We start from the raw sequence: 18,367 nt of genomic DNA, 5'->3' as shown, positions 1-18,367 counted from the left end.
TATGGGCGGTATTTGATAGACATGGGGACTGCACATGGATTGGCCATCTTGAATGGCCTACAGAGATTCCTGGCAGCGGGCGGTTCACTTGCTTTCCACATCGGCATGGTGCTAGTACAGTGGACTATGTTATGGCTCACCCCAGTCTCATTCCCTCTTTTCAAGATTTTATGGTAGGCACTAGGCCGGTTGGAGTAGCAGTGGATCATGCTATCTTGTCCTTCACTTGCACATTTCAGTTCAGCACAGCTTCATTGGGACAGGTCTCCACACACACTCGTTATACCTTTACAAGGGAGACTGACACCGTGTACACGGATGAGATATACAGACGCTTATGTTCCGAGGAGCCGGGACGGCCATTAGATGAGCTCACTCAGATATTGATAGAGACGCTTCATGCTGTAGTATCAGAGGCATATCCCCATAGTCAGCCTACACGGAGACGATTTGGGAACATGCCCCAGAATAGCTGGTATGATGAGGAGTGCAAAGAGATGAGGATCAGATTACAGAGAGAGGTGCTCGTGGGTGTTACCACTCACAGACAGTCGCGGATTACCTTCCGGCGCCTAGTGCGATGGAAGAAGAGGGCTTATCTTGCTCAGTTAGAGAGGGATTTGTATCAGTTATTTATGAGTCAGGACTCAGGTGAGGCATGGAGACTATTCCATGAGCATTCACCATCACCAACCATTACCTCCACAGAGATTTGGGGTGAGTATGCAACATCCCCGTACACAGCACCAGACAGACACCCCTGCGAGACCCATCGGAGCCATGCCCAGAGACATGTGCTCTCTTTACTATTGAGATGGTAAGGAAAGCTATTGACAGAATGAGGACTGGGAGAGCATATGATCATGATGGTTTGGTAGCAGAGCACTTTATTCATGCCAGAGATATGCTTGTAGAGCTTATTGCTATGATGTTTAACCGAGCCATGTGTGAGGGTTTTCCTGAGACCTGAGCCATGTGTGAGGGTTTTCCTGAGACCTGGAATATGTCCACGATTGTGCCTATCTTCAAGTCAGGGGATCCCATGCTTCCTGGGAATTATCGTACCATCATGATTGGTCACACATTGGCTAGATTATATGCATCTATTCTTGAGCAAGAGTTGAGTAGATAGGCAGAGAGAGAGGGCATACGTGCATTAGGGCAGGCAGGGTTCAGGAGAGGTTTCTCCACTCTTGACCATATCTTGACACTCAGAGCTATTATTGAGGAGGGCAGATCATATGGCAGGAGGATTTATTGTTGCTTTGTGGATTTCCGCAAAGCTTTTGACACAGTACCGAGAGCCAGACTGATGCGCAGACTACAGGAGATGGGAGTGCCCACAGAGCTGATTTGGGGAATCATGGCTTTATACAAGACAGTTGTGGGGCAGGTACGTACTACTCAGGGTATATCTGAGATGGTTCACTCCACTATTGGGGTGAAACAGGGCTGCCCCCTTTCTCCCACATTATTTGGGATGTATGTGGATGAGGTTTCGGACTATGTAGAGCGGGAGGGTGACAGAGGAGCATAGCTAGCAGGGACATGGATTCCGCTGTTATTGTATGCTGATGATATTGTGTTGATCTCAGATTCTCCAGAGGGGATGCAGCGTCATTTGGATGCATTGCACACGTTTGCACAGGACAATGGATTGTCTGTTAACCTTGGTAAAACCAAGGTGATGGTGTTTAACACCATAGCACAATGGGTTAGGAGGTCAGCACCCACCTTTACATGTGGTCAGGAGATAGTGGAGTATACAGATGCATATACTTACCTTGGTGTGGTTTTTAGTGGCCCACTGTTTTCCTTGAGGAGAGCAGCGGAGACCAGATTGACCAGAGCTTATGCCGCATTGGGGAGACTAGAGAGGTTGTGTTCGCAGGTTCAGTTTTAGGAACCTCGAACAAAGATCTGGCTCTTTGACACTTTGGTCACTTCAGCCATGCTGTATGGAGTGGAGATATGGGGACCCTCAGTGGATCACCACAGCTGAGCTGGTCGCACTGATGGATGGAGATGTATGGAGAGGCCCTTGGTTTCTATGATTTCCCGGATGATTAGGACCAAGGCCTCCGTACCACATGATATTATCCGTGTAGAGATGGCTGCCCCCCCATTGGTAGTAGAGGCACTCACTCGATCAGTCTCCTTTATACATAGCACTTGGGCTCTCCCTAGAGACAGATATGCTCGCTTAGCCCTGGAGTCTTCACGACAGATGGCATCACAGGGAGACGGATCATGTTGGTATGCACAGATGACAGCATGGTTCCAGCTGCATGGCTTTAGTATGGACAGGCTACCTCCATTTCAGTACTCCCTGGATGCACCCTCCCTCTCTCTCACACAAGCAGAGATTACCAGACTTATCAGGCAGGACTTGAATCAGGTGGACACTAGGAGGACATGGATACAGCCGACACACGAGCTTGGTACGAAGATGGCTTTCTATAGAGATCATCTTCTCCAACTCACGGAGGATGGTTTGTGATAAGACCCAGCTACATGGATACTCATCTTTCTCATGGGGTACGGTGTGCTATTGGTGAGATGCGCACATCCTCACACCAGCTAGAGATTGAGACTGGCAGATTCAAAGGATTACCAGCTGAGGCCAGGATTTGTTAGTTGTGCCAGATGGAGCCAAAGACAGAGTTACATTACACATGTCATTGTCCAGTATATTATGAGATACGAGGCCGTTTTCACTGCCTATTCAGAGAGGGTTTCGGACCACTTTCCATAGTCATGAGATACCAAGATCAGAGATGCCTCGGATTATACTTGCTGGAGCTGCATAGACATAGAGAGGGTCTCTTGAGAGGGAGGGGATCAGAGAGGGAGAGACACCTACAGAGGCAGATTACAGACTTCTTTCGACCAGAGATTGAGCAATCAGGCCAGCAGGCATTGCAGCTAGCCCCAGAGTATAGCCGCACCAGAGGTACACTGATTGATCGGGCTATAGAGCTGGGGCGGTCCAGGCGCCCCAAGATGAGAGGCCCATCTCGACATCGGTGGAGACTACAACAGAGGATCAGGACCATACTAGCACGGCATGGGAGACGTCCAGTCAGAGTACTCACCATGGAGGACATTGAGGATATCCGCCATCGACCGATGAGAGACATCTTTGGATAGTGATGCATATGATGCTTACCTTTGTTGCTGGAGTTTTCCTTCCCAGATGTTATCCATTAGGAGCTCCTAGTACCTTACTTTTCCCCATAGTTGTTGTTTCAGTTTCAGTTAGTTGTATAGTTGTTTTAGCTTTTCTTACACAGACATTGTATCGAATCCACCAATTGTTGTAACCTTTTTGGCCTCATAGGTCATTTTGGCCTTTTGAAGACGTTAATATATCATTTCATTTCATTTCATTTCTCTCTCTCTCTCTCTCTCTCTCTCTCTCTCTCTCTCTCTCTCTCTAAATGGGCTAACCTTTCTATCACCCAATGTGTAGTAGATTGGTTAGCTCATGGAGTTGTTATTCAACACGTCTTGTGTTCGAATCTCACTCCCGTCGGATAGATCATATTTGGTCTCTTGGGATTGTTCCTACGACGTTAAAAGAGCTTCTTCAAACAGGTGTGTGGGTAAATAAACAAAATGGGCTAAGCTTTCTATCACCCAATGTGTGGTAGATTGGTTAGCTCATGGAGTTGTTATTCAACACGTCTTGTGTTCGAATCTCACTCCCGTCGGATAGATCATATTTGGTCTCTTGGGATTGTTCCTACGACGTTAAAAGAGCTTCTTCTTCTTCTTCTTCTCTCTCTCTCTCTCTCTCTCTCTCTCTCTCACTTGCATGCCACGAGTCTTACACGCGAGGAGAGAAGGCAAGAAGGCCTTCTATCGAGATGGTCGGGTCATCATTGATGGCTGGCCCATGGATTAGCGGTTTGGGGCCTATGGGACACAGACCAGGCCACTGACAGAGATACACATAGCAGTATGGAACTGTAATGGTTCACTATGGGTGCAGCCTGGACGACTGGAGCATGTTATGGAGGGGAGAGACATCATACTTCTGACAGAGACACATCAGAGCCCAGAGAGAGGGCTACCTCGAGTAGAGGGATTCCAGTGGGAGTCAGCATACAGGAGGACCACACGCCAGGGTACCTCGAGAGGGTCGGGAGGAGTAGCAGTCCTCTTCAGACGAGAGCTACAGGGGAGACTGAGAGTGGTAGCACAGGATCCAGAGGCCAGATACATGTGGATCAGCTTACAGCTCTCACAGGACAGGGTTATATACATAGCTCTATGTTACTTTTCTCCATCAGGATCCTCCTATGTCATTACAGAGGACATGCCACAGGAGGAGGAGATAGGAGCCTCGCCATACACTTGTCTGTCAGAGGAGATTATGCATTATTCTACACTAGGGGAAGTATTTCTTACGGGCGACTTCAATGCCCACACACAGAGCAGACAGTGTGAGGTGTATGACTATGATGACATGGAGATCCTCCACCCTGTGGATCCAGAGGAGATAGGGGCTAGTCGGGCATCAGAGGACACTGGACCAGACAGAGGACATTATGGGGACCACTTACTAGAGTTGGGAACTAGGCATCGTCTCGTTATTTATAACGGGATGCTACAGTGGCCGGGATCAGGAGGACTGACATGCTTCCCACATGGGGGTCATACACGGACCGGAGGCACGGTGGTAGACTACATTATGGGGTCTTTGGAGGCATCACAGCTTGTCACCTCATTCTCCATTCCACCTCGTCCTATTGGGGCAGATCATACATACTTGGCATTTTCACTAGCCGGATCACCAGTATCACCAGCCCCCCACATACCGACGCCACACACTACCATCTACTTCACACATGACATGGCAGACATATACACTGGCAGAGTAGAGGATGGGCTCCTACTCATGGATCCCCTGACATCTATGGATACCATTACAGCCCAGCTCGCATCACTCCTACACACGGCTGCATTACAGAGCTTCCCACATCGTGTACACTCAGGAGAGCCTGCGAGACCTGGGACTATGCCCCAGAACAGATGGTATGATGACGAGTGCAGAGCCCTATACTCACGACTCCGCATACAGAGAGCCTTGGGAGCCATCACAGAGCAGGAGTCGAGGAGAGAGATGAGGAGACTTACTCGCCGCAAAAGGCGGGCCTTCGCAGAGATGCAGGAGCTAGAGATCTTTCATTTCTTCATGAGTAGAGATAGCCCTGTCTCATGGCGGCACTTCAGAGAGCCCCGGACCCCGACACCTATTGCAGACCCACAGACATGGCACACATATGCAGAGGGTCTATACCATGCCCCACAGCAGCCACCTATACCTCAGCCACAGGAGCCTCGACCTACCACAGCTAGCTTCTTTACCCACTCGATGGTACAAGAAGCTATCCACCGCCTACAGCATGGACGGGCCGCCGACCATATGGGCCTGCAGGGTGAGCATCTCATATATGCAGTAGATTCTTTAGCTCCTTTTCTTGCACACCTGTTTAACAGGGCACTAGCAGAGGGTTTGCCTGCGGAGTGGACGATGCACACCATTGTGCCGATTCACAAAACAGGGGATATGCTCGATCCGAGCAACTACAGGACGGTTATGGTTGGCCACGTGCTGGCCAAACTCTATGGTGCAGTGCTGGAGCAGGAGCTTAGCTTATATGCTGAGCGAGCAGGTTTACGCTCATCAGGGCAGGCAGGCTTCAGGAGAGCTTTCTCTACCACTGACCATGTATTCACTTTGAGATGTATGATTGATCAGGCCAGAGTGAGGAAGAGAAAGCTCTATTGCTGCTTTGTGGATTTCCGCAAGGCATTTGACACAGTACCACGAGAGAGGCTCTTTCAGCGCCTGCAGTCTCTTGGCATACCAGCAGATATGACATGGGGCATCTATGCATTATATGAGCAGGTTTTTGGGCGAGTCAGATGTCCAGGAGGTATGTCCGAGACTATTGCTAGCACCATTGGTGTGAAGCAAGGATGCCCACTTTCCCCCACGCTATTTGGGTTATACATTGATGAGGTGGCTGACTTCATTACAATGGGAGGCGGAGATGGAGTTGATTTAGCAGGTACCTCAGTACATATTATGCTTTATGCTGATGATATTGTATTAGTGTCTGAGTCCCCAGGTGGTCTACAGCAGCATCTACATGCACTCCATGATTTCTGCACACAGAGGGGTCTTACTGTGAACCTTGGGAAAACCAAGGTTATGGTCTTTCATACATCGAGACAGGGCAGGAGTCAGCTGACATTCACTCTCGCCGGATGCCAGGTGGAGGTGGTGACATCATACGTGTACCTAGGGGTTACCTTCTCTGCAGCAGCCACACGCTTTACCATGGGTTCAGCAGCCAGAGCTAGATTGACACGGGGATATGCAGCATTGGCTATGCTAGAGAGACAGTGCCACCAGGCGCATTTTCAGGAGCCCCGGACGAAGGGGTGGCTATTTGACACATTAGTCACACCGGCATTGATGTATGGAGCAGCAGTATGGGCGCCAGGCCTTGCTACCCATTGGTGGACACAGATAGAGAGACCACAGGCCCTCATGATGGCACGCATGATACGCAGCAAACCGTCAGTACCTCATGACATTATCCGAGCAGAGTTTGCTACGCCTCCTATGATGGTAGAGGCCATATTTCAGACTATATGCCTGCTAGACAGATTCAGAGAGATGCCACAGGACAGATTATCATACAGAGCTTTTCAGGCATCTAGACAGTTGGCTGAGGCAGGAGACAGAGGATCATGGTATGCACAGGTCACACATTGGTTCTCACAGCATGGCCTAGACATGGATCATCTACCACCATTCCAGTATGACAGGGATGCACCACATATCCGTCTCTCTCATAGTGAGAGGAACAGAGTATTGAGACAGGATCTATGGCAGCTCTATACACGAGAGACATGGATATCGCCTACACAGCCTCTTCCACCGAAGATGCTATACTACAGAGATCACTTCATGAGTATCACTGATGATGGATTTATAGAGAGGCCTAGATACATGGAGGGCTTTTTACCACACGGCTCCCGAGTGGCTATTGGTCAGCTCAGAGTTTCATCACACCGATTGGAGATTGAGACTGGCAGAGCAGCACGGATCCCCCGAGAGGAGAGGGTATGCAGATTGTGCAGAGAGGAGGTGGAGAGTGAGGAGCATTATGTATGCAGATGCAGAGCATATACAGCCATCAGAGAGAGATATCCCATTTTATTCAGAGAGCCACATTCCCTACGCCAGATCTTTGAGGCAGCAGACCAGCGCATACTGGGGAGATACATTCTAGACATACAGCGCCACAGAGAGACATTATTACAGGCTCAGACAGCTCCAGAGGGGGGGCGACAGACACAGATTACTACATTTTTTCAGAGATCCATACCCCTCCCAGCCCCTACACGGCAGGGAATTACTCTCCAGAGAGCAGAGACACTTAGAGCCCGCAGGAGACAGAGGACACCTGGCTTTCGGACACCACGCCTATACCAGAGAGAGATGACAGAGATCAGAGCTCAGTTTCACAGAGAGGGTGCGGAGCGACTGGCTCGCTTCAGAGCACACCCAAGCATGTTCTTCAGGGAGCTGTGGACACCCCCTTCACTGATGTATACCATTTTATACCCCCAGTATGGTACAGGATGGAGCTAGCTAGGTTGCATATCATGATTGTATACTCCATGCATATAGCTTTGCATTCTCCTAGTAATAGAGCTCCATCCCCTGCACACCCAGATTCAGCTTTTTTTATTCAGTACTTTTTCATTTTGTTGGGATGACAGAGGATACCCCATACATGTACTCCGATTTGTCTCATAGGCCGAGTTCGGTCTTTTGGAAGACGTTAATAAAATCTTTCTTTCTTTCTTTCTTTCTCATAATGCCTTGAGTTCTTTCTTTTCTTTTCCAGACAGTGGGGCTAGATACTTACCTTAAGTTCTTTCTTTTCTTTTCCAGACAGTGTATCAGATGCCACATGGTTGTAACTTTGGTCTCATAGGTCACTTTGGCCTTTTGAAGACGTTAATATAACATTTCATTTCATTTCTCTCTCTCTCTCTCTCTCTCTCTCTCTCTCTCTCTCTCTACAGTACCAGAGCAGCCACCACTACCGAACCCTCCAGAGCCTTGTCCACCCACTTCTACCTTCTTCACAGCAGAGATGGTGAGGAGGACCATCAACAGATTGCATACAGGGAGGGCACAGGATCATGAGGGCATTGTAGCCGAGTATTTCATACATGCTAGAGATATGATTGCAGACTTGCTAGCTCTCATGTTTAATAGAGCCATGTGTGAGGGGTTTCTTGGGACTTGGAGTACTTCCACGATTGTGCCGGTACTCAAGTCTGGAGATCCGAGCCTGCCGACTAACTACTACACCATTATGATTGGTCACTTGCTGGCCAAGCTATATGCCTCTACTCTTGAGCATGAGTTGAGTAGATGGGCAGAGAGACAAGGGGTCCGAGCTCAGCGACACGCCGGTTTCAGGAGGAGATTCTCTACTTTGGATCATATCTTTACCCTCAGGGCTATCATTGAGGAGGGCAGAGCACATGAGAGGAGGATCTACTATGGCTTTGTGGATTTCCGCAAGGCCTTTGACACAGTGCCCAGAGCTAGATTGATGCGCAGGCTGCAAGACTTGGGGGTTCCATGTGAGCTCATTTGGGGTATTATGGCACTTCATGAGACAGTAGTTGGGTAGGTGCGGACATCACAGGGTCTCTCCCAGCCAGTACACTCCACTATAGGGGTGAAATAGGGCTGCCCGCTCTCTCCGACTCTATTTGGACTATACATTGATGAGATCTTTGATTATATTGGGACACGAGGGGACAGAGGAGCCCAGTTGGCTGGCACTTGGATACCTCTGCTCTTATATGCTGATGATATTGTGCTTATAGCAGACTCACCAGGGGGTATGCAGAGGCACTTGGATACTTTACATGCTTATGCACAGGACAGTGGGCTCTCAGTTAACCTTGGTAAGACCAAGGTTGTGGTGTTTAACACTACAGCTCAGTGGGTCTGGAGATCAACGCCTATTTCACATATGGGCAGGAGACAGTGGAGTATGTTGACTCATACACATATCATGGAGTGGTGTTCACTGGGCCCACATTTTCCATGAGGGGGGCAGCAGAGGCCAGATTGACTAGAGGATATGCAGCACTAGGAGGTCTAGAGAGGATGTGCTCACAGGTACAGTTTCAGGAGCCATGCACTAAGCTGTGGCTTTTTGACACGCTGGTCACATCGGTTATGCTATATGGAGTACAGATCTGGGGGCCTAGCCTAGATCGTGACAGTCGATCAGGACGCACATACGATGGATGGAGATCGATGGAGAGACCACTTGTGTCCATGATCTCCAGGATGATTCGGGCTAAGGCCTCGGTGCCCCATGAGATTATCCGAGCCGAGATGGCAGCACCACCGATCGTAGTCGAGGCTCTTGCCAGATCAGTGTCCTTCATTCATAGCACTTGGGAGCTTCCCCGACACCGGTATGCATGACTTGCTTTAGAGTCCTCTCATCAGCTAGCCATGGAGGGAGACACTTCATGTTGGTATGCGCAAATAGTATCCTGGTTTGAGCTCCACGGGTTCAGCTTAGACAGACTTCCACCCGTCCAGTACTCTCTAGAGGCACCCTCTCTCACCTTGACACATTATGAGATTAGTAGAGTCATCAGACACGACCTCATTCAATTGGACATTAGGAGGACATGGCTAGAGCCCTCACAGGAGTTAGGGACGAAGATGGCTTTCTATAGAGACCATCTTCTTTGCACCACTGAGGATGGCTTTATACTTAGACCTGGATACCCATTTGTCTCATGGATTGAGGTGTGCCATTGGGCAGATCCGCACCTCTTCACATCAGTTAGAGATAGAGACAGTCAGATTTAGAGGCATACCTCCAGGGGACAGGATATGTCAGATTTGTTGGATAGAGCCAGAGACGGAGGAGCACTACATCTGTCGCTGCACAGCATATTATGAGATTCGAGGGCACTACCATTGCCTTTTCTGAGAGGGATTTGGACCACTGGCTAGAGTCATGGACTATTGTGATCAGCGATGCTTGGGTTTTTATCTCCTGGAGATCCGCAGGCTCAGAGAGTCCATTATGAGGAGTAGACGCCCGACTAGCAGGGAGTCCACACAGAGAGAGATTACTGACTTCTTTAGAGGGACTACCCGGGAGGACACACAGCCAACAGCCCAACAGTGGGCACCCCGTGGGACTCTAGTTGAGAGAGCTATCCAGTTGGGCAGATCCAGACGCCCGAGGGTTCGCGGATCCTTACATCAGAGACGATGCCTACACCAGAGGATTCAGAGCATCATTGCGAGGCATCGGGCTCATCCGACCAAGCATCTCACTATGGCAGATATCCAGGCCATCCGGCAGAGACCCATGCTAGAGCTCCTAGGATGATTACCACTCCAGCCATATACTGTTGTACTCACTATCACTTTTGTACTCCCCCATATTCATGTATTCATGTATCCATGTACTCATGTACCCCATTTTGACTAGTAGCATTAGCTTCCCACTCTCCCTAGTTGCTGCTTCCGGATGCTCCCTACTGATGTATTGTAGGGCTAGATACTTACCTTCAGTCCTTTCTTTTCTTTTCCAGATAGTGTATCAGATGTCACATGGTTGTAACTTTGGTCTCATAGGTCACTTTGGCCTTTTGAAGACGTTAATATAACATTTCATTTCATCTCTCTCTCTCTCTCTCTCTCTCTCTCTCTCTCTCTCTCTCTCATAATGCCTCCTAAGGGAACCAAGAGAGCCAAGAAAGCCGATGCATGGTCATGGTGGGATGAGGTGGATGTGCTGGAGGCCAATCAAGGTGGTAGAGCAAAAAAGTAGAAATGTCGCTATTGCGGTGTCACCAAACACAACGGAGTCAACCGAAATGCAACCATGCTTGTCGGTCTCAGCTGACAAGAAAAGAGAGTTGGAAGCTAGGCATAATGAGGTGATTTTTCGTGCTCCTCTTGCAAGAGCTGTGGCTGCAAACTCGGCATTCTTTACCACTCCTTCAAGCAACTTCTCTGCATCCGTAGGCTCCTCTTCTGTGCATCAACAACCACCCCCCAGAGGCACGAAGAACTCTTGTGGGTTCTTGGGATCCACGCAAAAGAGAAGCCGTGGATGCAGCTGTTGCAAGGTTTTTCTACCATGACCACATCGCTTTCAATGTGGCAAGGTCCCCTAATGGTTCGTCTCATTGCTGAGTTCGGGCCAACTTATACACACCCTTCTTCGGAGAGCCTTCAAACCACGCTTTTTGAAAAGGAAAAGGAAGTTGTAGAACAAGCCATGCAAAATGTCAAGGAAGGATGGCAACGCAATGGTGTCTCCATTATCAGCGATGGATGGAGTGATAGCCGATCTCACTCCATCCATGGCATCATCGCGTATTCTCAAGGGAACACATTTTTTGTGTCTTCCCATGATGCCTCTCCAGCAGGCAAGTATGCCGAAATCATCATGGAGGAATGGGCTAAGTGTAACTTGGTTGAACACAATGCTAATCAATACACTTAAATACACTAAGATTTGAAGGACACTTGCTCAAATACAAGAAGTAAATTGCTGAATTGACAAGAGACACACAATGAGCCGGAACGGCCGACCCCTCCCTTGAGTAAATTGTATTACTATTGGAGAAATTCAATACATAGCTTCACGGGCATCCATTGCCAAATCCTCCAATGCCAATGCATATGAAATTCAGCATTTAGAAAACAATGGTATGTCGATGTAGTCACCAAGGAGCTGCCTTGATGCCCGGCCCGACTTCAGTGCTCATATTCTCTACCATTGGCTCTATGTTCTACCAAGCAAGGTAGCAACATCTTCAAGAGCACATAGGACAAGAGAAATACTACACAGGGCGGCTAAACAAGGAGTCCTGCCCTTCTACTGAATAAGTAATGACAACACATTGTCCAATTAGCTTACCAGTCTTCATAGGAGTTGTTGCAAGCGGAAGCCTTCGCGTTGGAAGCTTTTGGAGTGTTGATATCTTCGATTTGCAGCAATCCTTCGCGACAAAAGTCTTCAAGAGGATGAAGGGAATCCTGGGAAAGCTTTCCCTATGGTTCAACTTGAGAAAGGAAGGCTGAAATTAGGGTTTTCAGCAAAAACACCAGAAATTACAGCAAAAATGAGAGCTGTTTTGCTGAATTTCAGTCATAGGGAGTGAGTAGGAGAGTGATTAGCACTTGGAAACACTCTTGGAAGCTTGGAAAACACTCTAGCAAGTTGGGTATGGCTATGGAGAGCTTGGAAATGGAGAGAAATGGTGGGAAACAGAGTTTTCAGCCTCTAAAAATCTTCATGAAGAGAAAACACGAATTTCCTCTTAATAAGTAAGTGAATTGGGGACCAATTAGGTGAAGGGACATGCCCATTTATGAGTAAAAGGGAGGATCAGGTCCTGGACATTGAGTCTTGTCCGCCTCGGGACTTCAGTCAGTGTGAACTTGGAAGCGGTCATAATTTATAAGTGACTTTCGGACGCCCAAACTTTAATGAAGTGGAAACGCACTCACTTATAAATATTGGCTAAGTCCTAAGGGCTATTTGAGCCTAGATTGGGTAATACTTACCACCTGTTCACATGCCACACACAACCATGTCTCAGCAGACAGTTTCACACGCACGGTTCACGGGCGGGCGTCCCCTAGCCCGGAACTACACATAGGTCATGCAGGCATGAAAACAGCATGCAATTTCATTTGCAGGCAAGCACATAAAGATGCTATGCAATGCAACATTGGCATGAGCAATTTCCATTCATGAAACCATATAAGACCAGGTGTTTCCAGGCAAGTATATGCGATACCAGACCCAGTGGAAAGCCAATCCTCCAGGCGTTTCCGGGCATGTACACAAAGGCACAAGTCCCAACGGAAAGCCAAGTCCTCCAGATATTCCGGGCATGATAACATCAAGACCCAGCGGAATATCATATCCAACTATACAGCATGACACGTGTCAATCACATGCATAGGCACATTCCATAAGCCATGGATACCAATCCAATATGTACATAGTGTGAAAGCAAGAGTGAACCATTCGGGTGGCCAAATGGTGACATTAAGGCGATCGACTAGTTGGGTGTTCAGGACGTGATCCAAGTCATTGGTGATGGAGAGGCCTCGAATCGAGCTACAGGCAAGGTATCCACACATCACATTGACTCTGTGCATTGCATATGGCTTGAATAATCTTTTGAAAGACATTGATGGTCTTTCGTGGGGTAGCGCCATGCCTCGCAAAGGGAAAAGATCATCACTCAACACACATTTAGCCTCTTTGAGTTTAGGAAAAGATCCCCAAACTTGGATCTGAAAAAATATTCTGAAACCCGATTTGCATATAATTTCCTAATGCTAGAGAGGTTGGTGGCTGTGCATAACATTCTTAAGCAGCTTGTAGTGAGTGATGAATGGAACACGTGGTCAACTTCTCGTAGCGCACACGCAACAACATGCTACACCCACATTATGGATGCTCCTTTGTGGGTGAAGATTGAGCATGTCGTTAGCATTACAAAGCCCATCATCTACATGCTGCGTATGGTGGATGGGAAAAAACCTTGCATTGAAAAGGTTTACGAGGGCATGGACAAGATGGTGGAGCGTATCCTCTCATTGGAGCCCGACACAACTAAGAAGGCAGAACTTCAAAGTTTGTGTCAAGCAAGGTGGGATCGATATCATTCACCAATGCATGCGGCTACATTTGTGATTGATCCAGAATTTCAAGGTAAAGGCTAGGAATCGGATGAAGTTGTTGTTAGACATCATCCCCTTGTTGCTGGCTTCTTGTTTGGTGTCCTATTTTAGCCTCTAGGGCTAACCATGTTAGCTATAGGGGCTGGTCACCCCTCACGTATTTTTCCCCTATTTTATCCCCATTTTTATGGTGTCTTGGATATTTATCTAGTCTTGGACATTTATCTCAATCGTTTGGATGCTGCCTACTTTTGGGCATATATATAGTTGGCTTGCCTCCGTCATTCTTCACTGCTTGCTTAGCATTGTTTGCTGCATCCCCTCACATATGAGGTTTTCTCCCTTCTTGCTCGGGACATATATTCCTTTGGATGATGATATTGAGAGTAGGTTCTCACCTGTGTTTCCTCTCCATCTCTCTCTCTCTCACTCTCTCTCTCTTGTGTTTCCACTTTCCCTTCTTCCGCTGTGCATTCTATCATGGTATCAGAGCACCAGTGATCTTCGGTGTTGGATGCTCCCTCCTCTACCTCCTGCGTTTCTGCGTTTTTTTGCAGATGGATAGATCTGCGTTTTTTTCTCAGGTTTGCTGCTGGTCGCCTGCCTCTTCCTGCCGCTTATCCATTGCAGCCCGAGGTCATCCTTTACAGGTTTGACCCCTGAGATCCCTTCTTCACCTGTCGGCCGCTCTGTTTTCAGGGCAGCAGCACCTTGGAGTGCTGCGTTTTTCTACAGGTGTTGTCTACAGCAGTTTTGCAGCAAGTCTTCAGTATTCAGCAGCATCTACCCCCCTTGTGGTGCTGGCCGCCTATTCTGTGCAGGACAGCAGTAGCCTACATGCTGCGTTTTTTCTCCTACAGGTTTTCTGATGTCGATTTGCTGATCTGAGGCTTGGGTGTACCTATTTCTTATGCGTTTCCAGAATTTGCCCTTTCTACTACCCCGAATACCTCTGTGTTTTCAGATTTACAGCCATGGTTGCTGTGTTTTTCTGACCTGATTGCTGGTAGCTCTACCTTCACCTGGGCTCCTTCCGTTAGACCCGAAGGTACCTTCTCTTCAACGTTTTTCCTCATATGAGGTGTGGAACCTGGTTGGCCTGAATTTTCAGGTTTGTAGCCTCTTGTTTGGCTGCGTTTTCTTTTCCAGTAGACACAGATCACTTGCAGATTGGGTTTCTTGTTTGGATTGTGGCTTTGGAGGCAGTTTGGTACTTGAGGAGGCTACTGAATTTCTGATTTTAGTCAGCGTTTTACTGATTTTGGAGCATCTATACCTGCGTTTTGTTCTTGGCCTACACAGTTACCTGGTTTCTTCGTGTTCCTTGCCTTCTGTTGGCGGTGGAGTGCTGTTCTTTGCTAGACAGCAGTGTTTTGGCTGCGTTTTGCTTCCCAAAGGTGTTTTCTACACTCCGAGGAGGCCTAGCTCCAGCTACTTCACTTGAGGATCAGTTTCGGGAGCTGTTTGTATCTGTGGAGACTTTCTTCTGTGACAGAAGTTTATAGATTTTGGAGGAGAGTAGTGATCTTTTCAGAGATCCTGAGCAAAGTTTATTTTGTCCGAGCCTGTGTTCGTTGCAGTGTTTGTAGATCAAGGAGGGTGTCTTGCCTGTGAGGTGTGATCCTCTCACATGAATCATTTATTTATTGCTGATTCTTGGGATCTGATTCTACTTATGGAACAGTCTTCTGCTATCAGTGATGCTTTTGAGGACTTTGTTACCACTGCAGTTTATATTCCTGCTTCCCTTCCTCATTGTGAGGAGTCTACCTTTGCCTCTCTTTGTGATGCTTCTGAGGATGCTCCTCCCCCTGCCAGTTCTGCAGGTTTGTTATTTTGGAGCATGGTTTTTTGGACCCACCGGGATGCTTTGGATTTGTGGTTGCTAACCATGCCTGGGACAGAGTGATACTTCCAAAGTTTTTTGGATTTGGATCAAAATCAGGTTGGGCTTGTACCAATTTGACGACATCAGTTTTCAGAGGGGGATGTGGAGTCCTGTCATCTTGCGATGCCCACCTCTGTGGTGTGTACTTATGTACAGCATGGGGCAACTCATGGTATGGAGTTTTAGCAGATGGACCCCATCTTTTCTATAGAGTCTTTACATTTTGCGATGTCGACCTTTTCAAAGGATGCTTTTGTACAGCATTTGGCTACCCTTGGTACAGAGTTGGAGCAGATTGACTATATTTCTTTTGAGGGTTCCTGTGAGGAGTAGTTTGCTTCTCCGAGGATTGATTAGCTACAAGATCTGATCTTGGTTGGTTTTGAGGTTTTTCATACCTTCTCCTGGCCGGATACATGACATTCAACTTCGGGGAGTGTTCTTACACTTGGGTTTGGAACCATTATTTGGAGCAGCACGTCGTAGCCTATATGTTTGTTTTCTTCCAGAGGAGCAGTGTACCCGGCAACTTGTTTTGTTGCTTTTGTAGCTGAGTTGCTGAGGAGATTGCTTGTGGAGCTTTCTTGGTACCTATTTCTGCAATCTTTCATCTATGATCGAGGACGGCGTCTCTGGCTTCTTGGAGTTCACTTAGCATCCGGTGCTGAGAGGGGGTGTTAGACATCATCCCATTGTGATCTCATCCTAGGTAGCCCTTAGCCCTTGGGTAGGTCCCATCAATCCCCACGCCCGGCTAAGCCGTAACCCTAACCTTGGGTTAGCACATCCCCTTAACCATGGGTTATCATAACCCTTGGTTATCATTCCTAGGCCCAGTTAGGGATGTAACACATGCGATGTGCCATGTAGGACTTACAGGAGCAGCCCACACCCGGGCAGGATTGGCAGGTTGCAGGTCACCGCCCCCACCGCCAACGAAGTGGGCACCACGCTTTAGAGGTAGAGCCGGTGGCAACAGTTCCTACGGCAGGCAGACTTTTACGAGCATTTAAGAGGGCAGGGAAGAGGGGAGGTGATACAAGAGGAAGACAGGGAAGGTTAAGGGAGGGCTGTGGGATGTAGAATAGTGGGAGGGGGCTCTATACAGCCGAACAGCCCATTTGTAAAGCTGCTGCATACCCAGTTGTTAACCTACTAGCTCTTTCTTGTTCTCCTCTAATGTGCTTGAAAGAGGAGCTACACAAAAAGCAAGTCTTCTCTGCTTTCTCAACATGTGGGGTAAAAACAAAAAAGCAAGGTTGGGTGAAGCTTCATCACCTTAGCAAGGTTCTTACGCTTTTACATGTCGACCCCCCGTTGAGACGCTTGCGTCCCAACTTGCCAGGCTTCTAGCCCTTTCCAACACTCCGTTGGTTGGCAAGTTGGGAAAGACCATGTTATTGAGCTTGGCCTTAAAAACTTAGTACACTACCCAGCTTTCATAGTTTGTGAGTGTCATTGCCATTGTGGTATGCCATAAACCAGCTTGCAGCCTTATGCCCTCATCAGCTTATGCCTTGGCCCCAAGCTATGTGATGTATTGGAGCATAACTAACTGCATGATGGATGTGGCATTTGAATCCCTTGTTGCTTCGTTTTTTACTGTTTTCAGTATGGTTGGGGGGTTGCCATTGTGCGATTATTTGATGCTTTTTCTTTCTGTATTGTTGCCTGACAATTGTTGACAAGTGTTTCCTTGACAATTTGGTCCGACAAACAGCCAGATAGGAGTCCGGCGCTTCCCAAGTTTGGTGCTTGGGATGAGAAAGACCCCTCTTCTGGTGAGGGCTTTACGGTCATCTTCAATCAAGCACGCAACGAGAAGAAAACAGGTGGACCTGTGCGTCTCGAAAGTGAATCTCCTGCAAGAATGGAGTATGGTAATGCATACAAACAGTCCCATCATGCAACTCAAAGGAAGTCTTCGGTAAGCACTTCTGCAATGTGGCTTGTTTTGATGCCTCTTCGGCTGGATACAGATATACGCCCCCTGCCGGTCTCACAGGCAAGGGGGTTGGGTGGGTAAGATTGTCCATTCATCATTGAAGGGCAGCCAAGATGCCCCCAAAGCACCACCACCACCACCACCCACCTACCCAGTCAACCACCCCCCCTGATATCTGTAACCAGCCTTAGACCCTAAGCGATCTGAATGGACTTATTTGATTGGCAGCCTCTTTCTGTTTGGCCTTGTGCAGAGCTGGGCGTGCTGCTTTCAAGAACCGTCTGTAGAGTAAGGGGTACATGTTTTTCTCTCCATATCAGCACTTGAGAGTAGTCTAAGCTGATGAATCCATGTCGGTTTTCTACGGTTTGATTTGTCATAAACAAACAAGGTTTTGAGTCATGTTAAAGTATTGACATCTAAATTTTGTGTGGCAGAGTCAGAGCCATTTACTTGTGGTGGTGTGGCTGGTTCTTCCTCTCTTACAAACTCAGAATGGCTTTTCCTTTTTTTTTTTGTGATAATGCCATTTTCTGTACTATATATCAGGTGTCACAAATCTTAATTCATTTATCCCATGATATATCATGTAGTGTATTTGTATATGATATTCTAAAGATGCATGAACCGCTTGATGTTGACAAGCGGTGGGTGTGTGCTTAGAAACGGTTTCCAAGTTGCATGTACATACACACATTGTACGGATTGTGTGTATGCATGTATGTACGGACTATAT

At 47.8% G+C, this 18,367-nt stretch overlaps 1 protein-coding gene across 2 annotated transcripts in view; it reads left to right on the top strand.

Moving 5' to 3' along the window:
* Nucleotides 1–18,367, top strand: part of LOC147625245 (RPM1-interacting protein 4-like) — a 65,449-nt gene extending 47,082 nt beyond the window's left edge. Inside the window, exons 4-6 of one of the 2 annotated variants that reach the window (XM_086818520.1) lie at nucleotides 17,407–17,613; nucleotides 17,885–17,919; nucleotides 18,069–18,367. In XM_086818520.1, coding sequence (XP_086674646.1) covers nucleotides 17,407–17,613; nucleotides 17,885–17,919; nucleotides 18,069–18,294 — 468 coding nt within the window. In that variant the 3' untranslated portion in view covers nucleotides 18,295–18,367. Of the gene's footprint in view, nucleotides 1–17,406; nucleotides 17,614–17,859; nucleotides 17,927–18,068 lie in introns of both variants that reach the window. The other variant, XM_086818521.1, reaches the window with a different exon arrangement.

Source organism: Cibotium barometz, chromosome 24, assembly GCF_041138505.1.
Source record: "Cibotium barometz isolate CiBa-2024 chromosome 24, ASM4113850v1, whole genome shotgun sequence".
Taxonomy (NCBI): domain Eukaryota; kingdom Viridiplantae; phylum Streptophyta; class Polypodiopsida; order Cyatheales; family Cibotiaceae; genus Cibotium; species Cibotium barometz.
Note: the sequence above shows the minus strand (reverse complement) of the source record. Positions and strands in the feature narration are given on the sequence as shown.